We start from the raw sequence: 17,075 nt of genomic DNA, 5'->3' as shown, positions 1-17,075 counted from the left end.
CTCCTTCTTCTTCACGAAAAATAAACTCAAGGAGGCGGGTGAAGTGGAGGACCGAATGTACCCCTGACGCAGGGATTCAGAGACATATGTCTCCATAGCCACCGTCTCCACTTGCGACAGGGGATACATGTTACTCCTGGGAAATGTAGCGTCTACCAGGAGTTTTATCGCACAATCCCCCCGTCGATGGGGTGGTAATTAAGTTGCCTTTTTGGAGGAGTTGAGAGCCAAATCGACATATTCTGGGGGAATGAGCACGTTGAGACCTGGTCTGGACTTACCACCGTGGTAGCACCAACGGGAACCCCTACACACCTCCCCGATGATGCACCTCCCCGATGCACCTCCCCGATGATGCACCTCCCCGAGCCCTCTGTTGCCATGGAATGGTGGGGTCATGACGAACCAACCAGGGAAGGCCTAGTACCAGGTGAAATGCAGGAGAGTCAATGAGGAAGAGACTGATTCTCTCCTCGTGACCCCCCTGCGTTACCACGGTCAGGGAGATGGTGGATTCCCTGATTAACCCGGACCCTAATGGTCGACTATCCCAGAGCGTGTACCGGGAAGGGACTAACCACAGGAATAATGTAGATCCCTAAACTAAGGGCGAACGCTCTGTCGACAAAATTCCCAGCCTGAATCGACGAGCGCCTTATATTGATAATGCGGGGAAAATTCAGGACAGCAAACCGGTACAAACAGGTGCACAACAGAGGACTCTGGATGAGAGTGGTGCAGACTCATCTGGGGTGACACCAGAGAGCCCTGCCTGCTGCCGCGACTCCCAGAGGTACCAACCCGGCACTGACCGGCAGTGTGCCCTCTGCGGCCACAGATGGTGCACGTGAAGGCCCCTCCTCCAGCCTCCCTAAGGGCAGCCCCTCCCAGCTCCATTGGCAGTGGTGGTAATGGAGTGGTGGTAATGGAAGCTCGAACCAACAGAGCCATCTCTGGACATCCGCAGGTGACCAGCAGGTTATCCAACCATATGGACAGATCCACCAGTTGGTCAAACGTGATGGTGGCATCCCTGCAGTCCAACTCCCAATGGAAGTCCTCGCGCAAGCGAGTGGTCAAATCAAATCAAATTGTATTTGTCACATACACATGGTTAGCAGATGTTAATGCGAGTGTAGCGAAATGCTTGTGCTTCTAGTTGCGACAATGCAGTAATAGCCAACGACTAATCTAACAAAACAATTTCGCAACAGCTACCTTATACACACAAGTTTAAAGGGATGAAGAATATGTACATAAAGATATATGAATGAGTGATGGTAGAGAACGGCATGGGCAAGATGCAGTAGATGGTATCAAGAACAGTATATACATGAGAGATGAGTAATGTATGGTATGTAAACATAAAAGTGGCACAGTTTAAAGTGGCTAGTGATACATTTTTTACATGGCAGCAGCCACTCAATGTTAGTGGTGGCTGTTTAACAGTCTGATGGCCTTGAGATAGAAGCTGTTTTTCAGTGTCTCGGTCTCTGCTTTGATGCACCTGTACTGACCTCGCCTTTTGGATGATAGCGTGGTGAACAGGCAATGGCTCAGGTGGTTGTTGTCCTTGATGATCTTTATGGCCTTCCTGTGACATCGGGTGGTGTAGGTGTCCTGGAGGGCAGGTAGTTTGCCCTCGGTGATGCGTTGTGCAGACCTCACGACCCTCTGGAGAGCTTTCCGGTTGTGGGCGGAGCAGTTGCCGTACCAGGCGGTGATACAGCCCGACAGGATCCTCTCGATTGTGCATCTGTAAAAGTTTGTCAGCGCTTTTGGTGACAAAAAAAATTATTCAGCCTCCTGAGGTTGAAGAGGCGCTGCTGCGCCTTCTTCACAACGCTGTCTGTGTGGGTGGACCAATTCAGTTTGTCCATGATGTGTACGCCGAGGAACTTAAAACTTACTACCCTCTCCACTACTGTCCCATCGATGTGGATAGGGGGGTGCTCCCTCTGCTGTTTGCTGAAGTCCACAATCGTCTCCTTTGTTTTGTTGACGTTGAGTGTGAGGTTATTTTCCTGACACCACACTCCGAGGGCCTTCACCTCCTCTCTGTAGGCCGTCTCGTCGTTGTTGGTAATCAAGCCTACCACTGTAGTGTCGTCTGAAAACTTGATGATTGAGTTGGAGACGTGCATGGCACACAGTCGTGGGTGAACAGGGAGTACAGGAGAGGGCTCAGAACGCACCCTTGTGGGGCCCCAGTGTTGAGTATCAGCGGGGTGGAGATGTTGTTACCTACCCTCACTGCCTGGGGGCTGCCCATCAGGAAGTCCAGTACGCAGTTGCACAGGGCAGGGTCGAGACCCAGCATCTCGAGCTTGATGATGAGTTTGGAGGGTACTATGGTGTTAAATGCTAAGCTAAGTCGATGAACAGCATTCTCACATAGGTATTCGTCTTGTCCAGATGGGTTAGGGCAGTGTGCAGTGTGGTTGCGATTGCATCGTCTGTGGACCTATTGGGGAGGTAAGTAAATTGGAGTGGGTCTAGGGTGTCAGGTAGGGTGGAGGTGTTATGGTCCTTGACTAGTCTCTCAAAGCACTTCATGATGACGGAAGTGAGTGCTACGGGGCGGTAGTCGTTTAACTCAGCTACCTTAGCTTTCTTGGGAACAGGAACAATGGTGGCCCTCTTGAAGCATGTGGGAACAGCAGACTGGGATAAGGATTGATTGAATATGTCCGTAAACACACCAGCCAGCTGGTCATCGCATGCTCTGAGGACGCGGCTGGGGATGCTCTCTGGGCCTGCAGCCCTGCGAGGGTTAACACGTTTAAATGTTTTAATCATGTCGGCTGCCGTGAAGGAGAATCCAAAGGTCTTGGTAGCGGGACGTGTCATTGGCACTGTATTGTCCTCAAAGCTAGCAAAGAAGTTGTTTAGTCTGTATGGGAGCAAGACATCCTAGTTCGCGACGGGATTGGTTTTCTTTTTGTAATCCGTGATTGTAGACCCTGTAGACCCTGACACATACCTCTTGTGTCTGAGCCCTTGAATTGCGAGTCTAGTTTGTCTCTATACTGACACTTACCTTGTTTAATTGCCTTGCAGAGGCAATGTTTGTATTCGGTCATGTTTCCGGTCACCTTGCCCTGGTTAAAAGCAGTGGTTCGCACTTTCAGTTACGGACGAATGCTGCCATCAATCCGCGGTTTCTAGTTTGGGAATGTTTTAACCTCTCTGGAGTAGAGGGGATGCTTGTGTCCCGCATAGCCAATAGCCAGGGAAAATGCAGAGCGCCAAATTCAAATACATTTCTATAAAAATCTAACTTTCATTAAATTACACATGCAAGATATCAAATTAAAGCTACACTTTAATTTGTCATATTTCAAAAAGGCTTTTCGGCGAAAGCATAAGATGCTATTTTCTGATGATAGCACAACAGTAAACAATGAGAGAGTAGCATATTTCAACTCTGCAGGCACGACACAAAACGCAGAATTAAAATATAAATCATGCCTGCTTCTTTTGTTGGCACTCCTATATGTCCCATAAACATCACAAATTGTCCTTTTGTTCGATTAATTACGTCGATACATATCCAAAATGTCCATTTATTTGCCATGTTTGATCCAGAAAAACACCACTTCCAACTTACGCAACGTCGCTACAAAATATCTCAAAAGTTACCTGTCAACTTTGCCAAAACCTTTTAAACTACTTTTGTCATACAACTTTAGGTATTTCTAAACGTATATAATCGATCAAATTGAAGACGGGATGATCTGTGTTCAATACAGGAGCAAAACAAACTGACGCTACTTTTCTGGTTACGTGCCTCTATCAAAATGTACACATGAAGTGACTCTCGTTCTGAGCTATGGTACTTCTTCATTACACAAAGGAAATTTGTTTCTACAAACTGGTGACATCAAGTGGAAGCGGCAGGAACTGCAGGAAAGTAGATTAGAATTCTGGATTCCCCATGAAAATCTATTGAAAAGACAGTGATTTTTTTTTAATCAAATTTTTTTTAAAATCTGAATTGTCTGTCCTCGGGATTTTGCCTGCTAAATAAGTTCTGTTATACTCAAAGACATGATTCAAACAGTTTTAGAAACTTCAGAGTGTTTTCTATCCAATACTAATAATAATATGCATACATTAGGTTCTGGGACAGAGTAGGAGGCAGTTCAGTTTGGGCATGCTATTTATCCAAAAGTGAAAATGCTGCCTGCTACCCCAAACAGGTAAATTGTTGCTGTGGGTACGACATTGCTGATGCACTTGCTAATAAACTTGCTCACCGAATCAGCATATTCGTCAATGTTGTTGTTTGACGCAGTGCAGAACATATCCCAATCCATGTGATCGAAGCAATCTTGAAGCGTGGGATCAGATTGGTCGGACCAGCGTTGAACGGGAGCTTCCTGTTTTAGTCTTTGTCTATAGGCTGGGAGCAACAAAATGGGGTCGTGATCAGCTTTTCCAAAAAGAGGGTGGGGGAGGGCCTTGTGGAAGTTAGAATATCAATGATCCAGGGTTTTACAAGCCCTGGTAGCACAATCAATATGCTGATAGAATTTAGGGAGTCTGTCGTTCCATCCTGCTCCGGCTGCCAAGGTCCAAAATTCCAGGGCGAACTCCTGGGTGCTCCTCGTCCCCTGCCTCAGGTGGAAGAGCCGTTCCCCTGCCACTCTACCCTAGGGCGGATGGTCGAAGACTGCCCTGAAGCGGCGGGTGAACTTCTCAAGGTGATCCAACGCCGCTTCTCCTTCTCCCCACACGGAGTTTGCAGAGCTCTCCCCGAGAGGCATGAGATGAGGGCGGACAACCTCTCCCTTCCCGAGGGAGCTGGGTGAACGGTGGCCAGGTATAGGTCCAGCTGTAATAGGAACCCCTGGCACCGTGCTGTCGTCCCATCATACTCCCTGGGAAGGGAGAGACGCATCCCACTGGGACTGGATCCAGGAGGGACGGGTAGAGGTAACCCCGGTTGTGCTGGTCGAGGCGCTGGAGAGTCCCTGTCTCTCCCAGCGGTCCATGGACTGGACAACGCAATCCATCGTGGTGCCGAGATGTTGCAGCATCGCCGAGTATTCTCAGACGTGCTCCTCGACTCCTCTGACCGGGCTACCTGCTCCTGCTGACTCCATGGTGGATGTGGAATTCTGTCAGGGTTTTCGCTGCTGATCATTCAAGTCAAGTGCAGGACAACAGAGAATAGGTGATCAGGCCATAGTGGAGTTTGGAGTGTGACTGTTTGAGGTTGTGGACAGGTGTCTTTTATACTGATAACAAGTTCAAACAGGTGCCATTAATACAGGTAATGAGTGGAGGACAGAGGAGCCTCTTAAAGAAGAAGTTACAGGTCTGTGAGAGCCAGAAATCTTGCTTGTTTGTAGGTGACCAAATACTTATTTTCCACCATAATTTGCAAATAAATTCATTAAAAATCCTACAATGTGATTTTCTGGATTTTTTTTCTCATTTTGTCTGTCATAGTAGTGTGCCTATGATGAAAATTACAGGCCTCTCTCATCTTTTTAAGTGGGAGAACTTGCACAATTGGTGGCTGACTAAATACTTTTTTGCCCCACTGTCTATAAAATTGGGGCAGCTTAAATTATTTATGTGTGGTATGATTGCTAGTTAGCCTATTGCAGATCTGGACAAACAATCCACCTACCACTTCTGCCACTATGAATAGTGGATAGAGGACAAGATAGACTATATTGACATGTGGTATAGTTAGCATAGTGCATAAGGGAAGCAGATGAGGAAATTTGCATAAGATGGAATCTATTATATAGTAAAGCCTGCAAAATAGTGAATGTAAACCAGGAGGAAAATGCACTACCCTCCCATGCCGAATAAAAACACACACTAAATCCTCCCAAAAGCTTTAAAAAAAAACTATTTTGGACCACCCTCCACCCTAGTAACTGAATTTAAAAAACATTAAGAACACCTGAGTGTACAAAACATTAAGAACACATTCCTAATATTGAGTTGCACCCTTTTTTGGCCCATGTTGACTCCAATGCTCCCCACAGTTGTGTCAAGTTGGCTGGATGTCCTTTGGTGGTGAACCATTCTTGATACTCATGGGAAAGAGAAAAATCCAGCAGCGTTGCAGTTCTTGATACAAACCGGTGCGTTTTTGCACCTACTACGTACCATACCCCGTTCAAAGGCTCTTAAATCTTTTGTCTTGCTCAACCACCCACTGAATAGCACACAGACACAATCAATCTCTCAATTATCTCAAGGTTTAAACATCCTTCTTTATCATGCCTCCTCCACCTTCGTCTGTGCTGATTGAAATGAATTTAACAAGTGACGTCAATAAGGGATAATAGCGTTCACCTGGATTCACCTGGTCAGTCTACGTGATGGAAAGAGCAGATTCATAATGTTTTGTACACTCAGTATAGATGACTGGGTTGTAGAGGGCAGCACTCTTGGCAAAGAAGGTTGGGATGGTCATCATGACAGGGCTGAAGTTGGTTCCTTGATTGGTAAAGATGTAACAGGCCACTGTGGCATAGGGCATCCAGCATGCCAAAAACGAGATGACCATGACGTTCACTTACTTCTCTGACCTCTGAGTGGTCTCTGACTCCCTCCTCCCCCAGTCATTTTCAAACTGTCCCTTAAAGATTAAATACGCGTTAGGGGAAACAGTGCCACTGTTCACCCCAGTGTATTTGTTATTATTTTTGTTTTGTTTATGAAAACGGAAGAGAAGAGCATTCGGCAGCGTGGTCAAATAAATTGCAGTGCATATTCTGCTGTCCTAGTGCAATGATGTCTGAGGGGGAAAAAACAATATTTGTTGTTTGCAGTAACTTCTTTGTTGTTGTAATATCTCAAACGGACATAGCAATTTCACCAGTTAAGGGTTCCAGCTTTAAAGCTTTCGGAGCTTTACAAACCAAACAAACAAAACCATGATGACCTTGTCTCTAGCCATAAACTCAAAGCAACCAGCGGATTTTGATTTGTTTGTTTAATGTTTACTTCATTCACTCAATCAAGCCATGTGCCTTGCATATTTATGTTGATTTATGTTGTGCTTTCCCCAACCTCTAAATAAATAAGGAGCTAATGATTATGTAATGTCTGTCCTACCCCCTACAGCGTGTGTATCCTGGGGAACCGTACTCTGATCTCCAAGGGATTTGACGTTTGTGCCAAGGTCATTGAGCGGGACAACGGCACAGTCACCACCAAACTGTGGAAGATTTTCTGTGACTCCGAGTTCCTCAATGCTACCTGTGACGAATACTTTGCAAACAACAATGTCTCTGAGATCCAGGGTATCCCAGGGGTCAGCAGTGGTATACTGGCTGGTAAGAGGTGCCCACTCAGAATGTATTGTAATCAAATGTAGTCTGTAGTAGAGCGATGTACTGGTACTCCACAAAAGGTATGTAAATTGTTATGATGTGCATTTCTCTCTCTCTCTCTCTCTCTCTCTCTCTCTCTCTCTCTCTCTCTCTCTCTACTCTCTCTCTACTCTCTCTCTCTCTACTCTCTCTCTACTCTCTCTCTACTCTCTCTCTACACAGAGAATCTGTTTGGTTACTATCTGGAGAAGGGAGACTTCTTGGAGAAGCGGGGGATCTCTGCCATGCAGGACCCTGAAGCTGTCATCACCAACTCCAACCGTTACGTCCTGGCTGACATCACCAGCTTCTTCACCCTACTGGTGGGGATCTACTTCCCCTCCGTCACAGGTTAGTCACTGCTGGGTAACAGGTCAGTCACTGGGTCAAGGGTCAGGGGTCACTGCTGGGGACCGACTAGGTCAAGCTTATCCCAAAAGGACAGTATAGGTACAGGCTTTTGTTTCAGCCAAGCAGTAACCTGATTTATCTAATAACCTATATTACGTTATTATAATTACATTTAAAGATCTTACCTTATGAATTCAAAGTAAATACCAGATCAAAAGCACCATTCCTAGACCCAAGGAAACCAGCGAGAAACATTATTCCTGTTGTAATATCCACTTCATGGTGACAAATAGTGCCGTGAGAGTCTCTCCACAGGCCCAAATGCAGAGAGAGAGAGAGAGAGAGAAATACATTCCACAACTGATGACACAAAAGGAGCTGAATAGGGCGAAATGAGAGGAAGTAGAATTGCTGCCAAAAACCACATCAGCAGAAATTCTGGGGAATACATGAGTCACATTCCCACTATCATCCCAATGGCATAACAGCTGAAGAAAATGCCCATTGTGTATGAACATTTGCTCTGTGACATACAGTATAGTATTATCAGTACTCATGTTTTGTGAGAGATGCTCCTGGTTTGTTGAACACAGCACCCGTTTGCTGGATCATTTTTAAAAACACAGTTGCTACAAGTAAAGAATAAGTTTTGTTAAGGTCTTTTATCGAAAATTCGATTCGTTTTTTTGTTGTGCCTACACTTTTTCACTTCTGAAAATGTGCACCACATAATTCCAAAAAAGCACTTCCTAGCACAGTGTAATGAAAAAAGTTAAACGTGTAAAACAGAGGACAAGCCATTTCACATCAAGTGTGAAGGATGGGAATTGGTCCTGTTTAATCCTGTTTGTATCTGTTCCTCTGCCTCCCAGGCATCATGGCTGGCTCTAACCGCTCTGGAGACCTGCGTGATGCCCAGAAGTCCATCCCCATAGGCACCATAGCAGCCATCACCACGACTTCTATAGTGTGTATCCTTTGCTTAAGCCATAATGCGTGAGGGGGTGTGGTAGATGGTCACGCCTTTCAGCCAATCAGCATTCAGGGCTCAAACCACCCGGTTTATAATTAAGCAATAAAGCCCGAGGGGATGTAGTATACATACCACGGCTAAAGGTTGTTCTTACGCACAACGCAATGCAGAGTGCCTGGACCCAGCCCTTAGCCTATGGTATATTGGCCATATATCACAAACCCCCGAGGTGCCGTATTGCTATCATAAACTGTTTACCAACATAATTAGAGCAGTAAAAATAAGTGTTTTGTCATACCTGTGGTATACGGTCTGATATACCACTGCTGTCAACCAATCAGCATTCAGGGCGTGAACCACCCGGTTTATAACACAGTATATACAGTGCATTCGGAAAGTATTCAGACACCTTGACTTTTTCCACATTTTGTTGCACGACATCCTTATTCTAAAATTGATTAAATCGTTTTTTCCCCTCAATCTACACACAATACCCAGTAATGACAAAGCAAAAACAGGTCTTTAGACAATTTTGCAAGTTTATTACAAATAAAAAACATAAATATTACATTTACATAAGTATTCAGACCCTTTACTCAGTACTTTGATAAAGAACCTTTGGCAGCGATTACAGCCTCGCGTCTTCTTGGGTATGACGCTACAAGCTTGGCACACCTGTATTTGGGGAGTTTCTCCCATTCTTCTCTGAAGATCCTCTCAAAACCTGTCAGGTTGGTTGGGGAGCGTCGCTGCACAGTAATTTTCAGGTCTCTCCAGAGACGTTCGATCGGCTTCAAGTCCGGGCTCTGGCTGGGCCATTCAAGGACATTCAGAGACTTGTCCCGAAGCCACTCCTGCATTGTCTTGACTGTGTGTTTAGGATCATTATCCTATTGGAACGTGAACCTTCGCCCCATTCTGAGGTCCTGAGCGCTCTGGAGCAGATTTTTATCAAGGATCTCTCTTTACTTTGCTCCATTCATCTTTCCCACAATCCTGCATAGTCTCCCAGTCCCTACCGCTGAAAAATATCCCAACAGCATGATACTGCAAGCACCATGCTTCACCGTAGGGATGGTGCCAGGTTTCCTCCAGATGTGACGCTTGTCGTTTAGGCCAAAGAGTTAAATCTTGGTTTCATCCAACCAGAGAATCTTGTTTCTTATAGTCTGAGAGTCCTTTTGGCAAACTCCAAGCAGCCTGTAATGTGCCTTTTACTGAGAAGTGGCTTCTGTCTGGCCACTCTACAATAAACACCTGATTGGTGGAGTGCTGCAGGTTGTCTTTCTGGAAGGTTATCCCATCTCCACAGAGGGACACTGGAGGTCTGTCAGAGTGACCATCAGGTTCTTGGTCACCTCCCTGACCAAAGCCCTTCTCCCCCGATTGCTCAGTTTTGATTGTCAGCGGACAGCTATTGGAAGAGTCTTGGTGGTTCCAAACTTCTTCCATTAAAGAATGATGAAGGCCAATGTGTTCTTGGGGACCTTGAATGTTGCCTACATTTTTTGGTACCCTTCCCCAGATCTTTTCCTCAAGACAATCCTGTCTCGGAGCTCTATGATCAATGGAAACAGGATGCACATGAGCTCAATTTTGGGTCTCATAGCAAAGGGTCTGAATGTTATGTTAATTTTGTTTTTTATTTGTAATACATTTGCAAAAATGTCAAAAAACCTGTTTCCACTTTGTCATTATGGGGCATTGTGTGTAGCTTGATGAGGAAACATTTTTATTTAATCTATTTTAGAATAAGGCGGTAACGTAACAAAATGTGGAAAAAGTCAAGGGGTCTGATTACTTTGTGAATGGAATGCACTGTACTACCCCTGGCAGTTCTACTGGAAGCGGAGCTGTCCATGGTTCTGAAACATGGTCCACTGCCAGTATTACTGAAGCGGTGCTGTCCATTGTGCTGAAATTTGATTTGTACTTTCTCAGGGACTGCTGACAATAATACGCTGGAATATTAACTATACTTTATTTGAATGTTTGAATAAACCATATGAAGCATTTGATCCTTTATTTAGGTGTATATGTCTTTGAGCTTTTGTAAACGCTCAGCTAACTTTGTTTGGGAGACAGTCTGCAGGTGTATTCCTTCACTGCTTCTCTCAGACATGTCTGCAGTGGTCCTGTTTGGGGCCTGTATTGAAGGGGTGGTCCTGAGGGACAAGTGAGTCATTACTATTCTCCTATACATCCACTGCCTTCATTATTACTATACAGTGCCTAGTGAAAGTCTACAACCTCTTGCACAGTCTTCCCATTTTTCTGCCTTAAATTAAAACTTAAAAGGGAATACATTTTTTTTTTTTTTTACAGATCTACACAACCTACTCCACATTTTCAAAGTGACATTTTTTCTCCAAACTATTAATAATAAAGATAATAATAGATGTCTTGATTGCATATGTTTTCACACCGTAGAGTACATACTTGATTGAAGCAGCTTTGGCAGCCATTACAGATGTGAATACTTTTGAATAAGATTTTACCAACCTTGCACAACTCTAAGGGCAATGTATCCATTGTTTTTTTTTAAATTGATCAAGCTCAGTAAATTTGGTTGTGAATCATTGATGGACAGCAATATTCAAACCTTGTCTCTGATTTTCAAGTAGATTAAAGTGAGGACTGAGACTGGACCATTCAGGAAACCTCACCACCTCTTGGAAAGCCATTCTGGTGTGACATTGGCATTAAAATGTGTATAATTGTCTTGCTGAAAAATAAAACTCTGTCCCAGGGTTAGGTAAGTTATTACCTGGGCTTTGCTCCATATTAACTCTGGGGCATGAAGACATACGCAATCAACACATCAATCCCTTTTTCAGATGTAATTTTAAGGCAGCAAAATGTGAAGACTGTGGCAAGGGGTGTGTAGACTTTCACTAGCGACTGTAACTAGCATACTCCCACTAATTGTCTATGTAATCAGATACAAAACATAGAATAACAAATAACTGTTACGGTGCGTGAATGAGGACCCAAAAGCGAATCAACTTAAACAGAGCTTCTTTAATTACCAAACATAGGTAGGCTCAGATGGACCGGCAGATTCCGACAGGACAGGACAAGGTTACAGCAAACATGACGACAGTCTGGTTCAGGCATGAATGACACAAACAAACAAGAATCCGACAAGGACAGGAGCAGAAACAGAGAGAGATATTGGGACCTAATCAGAGGGAAAAAAGGGAACAGGTGGGGAACGGGGTGAATGGGTAGTTAGAGGAGACAAGGGACAGCTGGGGGAAAGCGGGGGAGAAAAGGTAACCTAACACGACCAGCAGAGGGAGACAGGGTGAAGGGAAAGGACAGAGACAAGACAACATGACAGTACATGACAGTACCCCCCCACTCACCGAGCGCCTCCTGGCGCACTCGAGGAGGAAACCTGGCGGCAACGGAGGAAATCATCAATCAGCGCACGGTCCAGCACGTCCCGAGAGGGAACCCAACTCCTCTCCTCAGGACCGTACCCCTCCCAGTCAACTAGGTACTGATGACCACGGCCCCGAGGACGCATGTCCAAGATTTTACGGACCCTGTAGATAGGTGCGCCCTCGACAAGGATGGGGGGGGGGGGGGGGAAGACGAGCGGGGGCGCGAAGAACGGGCTTAACACAGGAGACATGGAAGACCGGGTGGACGCGACGAAGATATCGCGGAAGAAGAAGTCGCACTGCGACAGGATTAATGACCTGAGAGATACGGAATGGACCAATGAACCGCGGGGTCAACTTGCGAGAAGCCGTCTTAAGGGGAAGGTTCTGAGTGGAGAGCCAAACTCTCTGACCGCGACAATATCTAGGGCTCTTAGTTCTACGCTTATTAGCAGCTCTCACAGTCTGCGCCCTATAACGGCAAAGTGCAGACCTGACCCTCTTCCAGGTGCGCTCGCAACGTTGGACAAAAGCCTGAGCGGAGGGGACGCTGGACTCGGCGAACTGAGATGAGAACAACGGAGGCTGGTACCCGAGGCTACTCTGAAAAGGAGATAGCCCGGTCGCAGACGAAGGAAGCGAGTTGTGGGCGTATTCTGCCCAGGGGAGCTGTTCTGACCAAGACGCAGGGTTGCGAAAAGAAAGACTGCGTAAGATGCGACCAATAGTCTGATTGGCCCGTTCTGCTTGACCGTTAGACTGGGGGTGAAAGCCGGAAGAGAGACTGACGGAAGCCCCAATCAAACGGCAAAACTCCCTCCAAAATTGAGACGTGAATTGCGGACCTCTGTCCGAAACGACGTCTGACGGAAGGCCATGAATTCTGAAAACATTCTCGATGATGATTTGTGCCGTCTCTTTAGCAGAAGGAAGCTTAGCAAGGGGAATGAAATGAGCCGCCTTAGAGAACCTATCGACAACCGTAAGAATAACAGTCTTCCCCGCTGACGAAGGCAGTCCGGTGACAAAATCTAAGGCGATGTGAGACCACGGTCGAGAGGGAATAGGAAGCGGCCTGAGACGGCCGGCAGGAGGAGAGTTACCGGACTTAGTCTGCGCGCAGACCGAACAAGCAGCCACGAAACGACGCGTGTCATGCTCCCGGGTGGGCCACCAGAAACGCTGGCGAATGGAAGCAAGCGTACCCCGAACGCCAGGGTGGCCGGCTAACTTGGCAGAGTGAGCCCACTGAAGAACGGCCAGACGAGTAGGAACGGGAACGAAAAGAAGGTTCCTAGGACAAGCGCGCGGCGACGGAGTTTGAGTGAGTGCTTGCTTTACCTGCCTCTCAATTCCCCAGACAGTCAACCCGACAACACGCCCCTCAGGGAGAATCCCCTCGGGGTCAGTGGAGGCTACTGAAGAACTGAAGAGACGAGACAAAGCATCAGGCTTGGTGTTCTTAGAGCCCGGACGATAAGAAATCACGAACTCGAAACGAGCGAAAAACAGCGCCCAACGCGCCTGACGCGCATTAAGTCGTTTGGCAGAACGGATGTACTCAAGGTTCCTATGGTCAGTCCAAACGACAAAAGGAACGGTCGCCCCCTCCAACCACTGTCGCCATTCGCCTAGGGCTAACCGGATGGCGAGCAGTTCGCGGTTACCCACATCATAGTTACGTTCCGACGGCGACAGGCGATGAGAAAAATACGCGCATGGGTGGACCTTGTCGTCAGAGAGGGAGCGCTGAGAAAGGATGGCTCCCACTCCCACCTCTGACGCATCAACCTCGACAACGAACTGTCTAGAGACGTCAGGTGTAACAAGGATAGGAGCGGATGTAAAACGATTCTTGAGGAGATCAAAAGCTCCCTGGGCGGAAACGGACCACTTAAAGCACGTCTTGACAGAAGTAAGGGCTGTGAGAGGAGCTGCCACCTGACCGAAATTACGGATGAAACGACGATAGAAGTTCGCGAAGCCGAGAAAGCGCTGCAGCTCGACGCGTGACTTAGGGACGGGCCAATCAATGACAGCTTGGACCTTAGCGGGATCCATCTTAATGCCTTCAGCGGAAATAACAGAACCGAGAAATGTGACGGAGGAGGCATGAAAAGTGCACTTCTCAGCCTTCACAAAAAGACAATTCTCTAAAAGGCGCTGGAGGACACGTCGAACGTGCTGAACATGAATCTGGAGTGACGGTGAAAAAATCAGGATATCGTCAAGGTAAACGAAAACAAAGATGTTCAGCATGTCTCTCAGGACATCATTGACTAATGCCTGAAAGACAGCTGGAGCGTTAGCGAGGCCGAAAGGAAGAACCCGGTATTCAAAGTGCCCTAACGGAGTGTTAAACGCCGTCTTCCACTCGTCCCCCTCCCTGATGCGCACGAGATGGTAAGCGTTACGAAGGTCCAACTTAGTGAAAAACCTGGCTCCCTGCAGGATCTCGAAGGCTGAAGACATAAGAGGAAGCGGATAACGATTCTTCACTGTTATGTCATTCAGCCCTCGATAATCTATGCAGGGGCGCAGAGACCCGTCCTTCTTCTTGACAAAAAAAAACCCCGCTCCGGCGGGAGAGGAGGAGGGGACTATGGTACCGGCGTCAAGAGCTACAGACAAATAATCTTCGAGAGCCTTACGTTCGGGAGCCGACAGAGAGTATAGTCTACCCCGGGGGGGGGTGGTTCCCGGAAGGAGATCAATACTACAATCATACGACCGGTGTGGAGGAAGAGAGGTGGCCCTGGACCGACTGAACACCGTGCGCAGATCGTGATATTCCTCCGGCACCCCTGTCAAATCACCAGGCTCCTCCTGTGAAGAAGAGACAGAGGAAACAGGAGGGATAGCAGACATTAAACATTTCACATGACAAGAGACGTTCCAGGAGAGGATAGAATTACTAGACCAATTAATGGAAGGATTATGACAAACTAGCCAGGGATGGCCCAAAACAACAGGTGTAAAAGGTGAACGAAAAATTAAAAAAGAAATGGTTTCACTATGATTACCAGAAACAGTGAGGGTTAAAGGTAGCGTCTCACGCTGAATCCTGGGGAGAGGACTACCATCCAGGGCGAACAAGGCCGTGGGCTCCTTTAACTGTCTGAGAGGAATGTCATGTTCCCGAGCCCAGGTCTCGTCCATAAAACAGCCCTCCGCCCCAGAGTCTATTAAGGCACTGCAGGAAGCTGACGAACCGGTCCAGCGTAGATGGACCGACAAGGTAGTGCAGGATCTTGAAGGAGAGACAGGAGTAGTAGCGCTCACCAGTAGCCCTCCGCTTACTGACGAGCTCTGGCCTTTTACTGGACATGAAGTGACAAAATGACCAGCGGAACCGCAATAGAGACAGAGGCGGTTGGTGATTCTCCGTTCCCTCTCCTCAGTCGAGATGCGGATACCTCCCAGCTGCATGGGCTCAGCACCCGAGCCGGCAGAGGAAGATGGTAGTGATGCGGAGAGGGAGGCGACGGAGAGCGCGAGCTCCTTTCCACGAGCTCGGTGACGAAGATCAACCCGTCGCTCAATGCGAATAGCGAGTTCAATCAAGGAATCCACGCTGGAAGGAACCTCCCGGGAGAGAATCTCATCCTTTACCTCTGCGCGGAAACCCTCCAGAAGACGAGCGAGCAAGGCCGGCTCGTTCCAGCCACTGGAGACAGCAAGAGTGCGAAACTCAATAGAGTAGTCTGTTATGGATCGATTGCCTTGACATAGGGAAGACAGGGCCCTGGAAGCCTCCTCCCCAAAAACAGATCGATCAAAAACCCGTATCATCTCCTCCTTAAAGTCTTGATACTGGTTAGTACACTCAGCCCTTGCCTCCCAGATTGCCGTGCCCCACTCACGAGCCCGTCCAATAAGGAGAGATATGACGTAGGCGACACGAGCAGTGCTCCTGGAGTAAGTGTTGGGCTGGAGAGAAAACACAATATCACACTGGGTGAGGAACGAGCGGCATTCAGTGGGCTCCCCAGAGTAACACGGCGGGTTCTTGATTCTGGGCTCCGGAGATTCGAAAGCCCTGGAAGTGGCCGGTGGATCGAGGCGGAGATGGTGAACCTGTTCTGTGAGGTTGGAGACTTGGGTGGCCAGGGTCTCAACGGCATGTCGAGCAGCAGACAATTCCTGCTTGTGTCTGCCTAGCATCGCTCCCTGGATCTCGACGGCTGAGTGGAGAGGATCCGAAGTCGCTGGGTCCATTCTTGGTCGGATTCTTCTGTTACGGTGCGTGAATGAGGACCCAAAAGCGAATCAACTTAAACAGAGCTTCTTTAATTACCAAACATAGGTAGGCTCAGATGGACCGGCAGATTCCGACAGGACAGGACAAGGTTACAGCAAACATGACGACAGTCTGGTTCAGGCATGAATGACACAAACAAACAAGAATCCGACAAGGACAGGAGCAGAAACAGAGAGAGATATTGGGACCTAATCAGAGGGAAAAAAGGGAACAGGTGGGGAACGGGGTGAATGGGTAGTTAGAGGAGACAAGGGACAGCTGGGGGAAAGCGGGGGAGAAAAGGTAACCTAACACGACCAGCAGAGGGAGACAGGGTGAAGGGAAAGGACAGAGACAAGACAACATGACAGTACATGACAATAACTTTCCAAACACTGAGAATCCAAAAAACAGTTGTGTATACTGAATGTATTATGCAATGGAAGAAGCCAGTTGTTATAGCAAAAACATTCATTGAAAAAGACAACTTAGAAATGTATCACTCTGACCTCAGGTTTGGTGAGGGGGTGGACGGTAACCTTGTGATTGGTACGTTGGCTTGGCCGTCACCATGGGTCATCGTGATTGGATCCTTCTTCTCCACCTGTGGGGCTGGGCTTCAGAGTTTGACTGGAGCGCCACGCCTCCTGCAGGCCATTTCTCGCGATAGCGTCATCCCTTTTCTTAAAGTGAGTACACACACACATATAAAGGCAAATAAAACACACTTTCACAACCACGCTAGCACAGCTATTTCTTGGAGTGGTCAATCAGCGAAC

At 47.3% G+C, this 17,075-nt stretch overlaps 1 protein-coding gene across 1 annotated transcript in view; it reads left to right on the top strand.

The window, feature by feature from the left end:
- LOC110531958 (solute carrier family 12 member 5) overlaps positions 1-17,075 on the top strand; it is a 102,361-nt gene that overhangs the window by 70,030 nt on the left and 15,256 nt on the right. The window contains exons 8-12 of the mRNA XM_036987843.1: positions 7,096-7,307; positions 7,527-7,694; positions 8,567-8,665; positions 10,786-10,843; positions 16,811-16,985. Of these exons, the coding sequence (XP_036843738.1) occupies positions 7,096-7,307; positions 7,527-7,694; positions 8,567-8,665; positions 10,786-10,843; positions 16,811-16,985 (712 nt within the window). The remainder of the gene's footprint in view (positions 1-7,095; positions 7,308-7,526; positions 7,695-8,566; positions 8,666-10,785; positions 10,844-16,810; positions 16,986-17,075) is intronic.

Source organism: Oncorhynchus mykiss, chromosome 9 (genome assembly GCF_013265735.2).
Source record: "Oncorhynchus mykiss isolate Arlee chromosome 9, USDA_OmykA_1.1, whole genome shotgun sequence".
Taxonomy (NCBI): Eukaryota; Metazoa; Chordata; class Actinopteri; order Salmoniformes; family Salmonidae; genus Oncorhynchus; species Oncorhynchus mykiss.
Note: the sequence above shows the minus strand (reverse complement) of the source record. Positions and strands in the feature narration are given on the sequence as shown.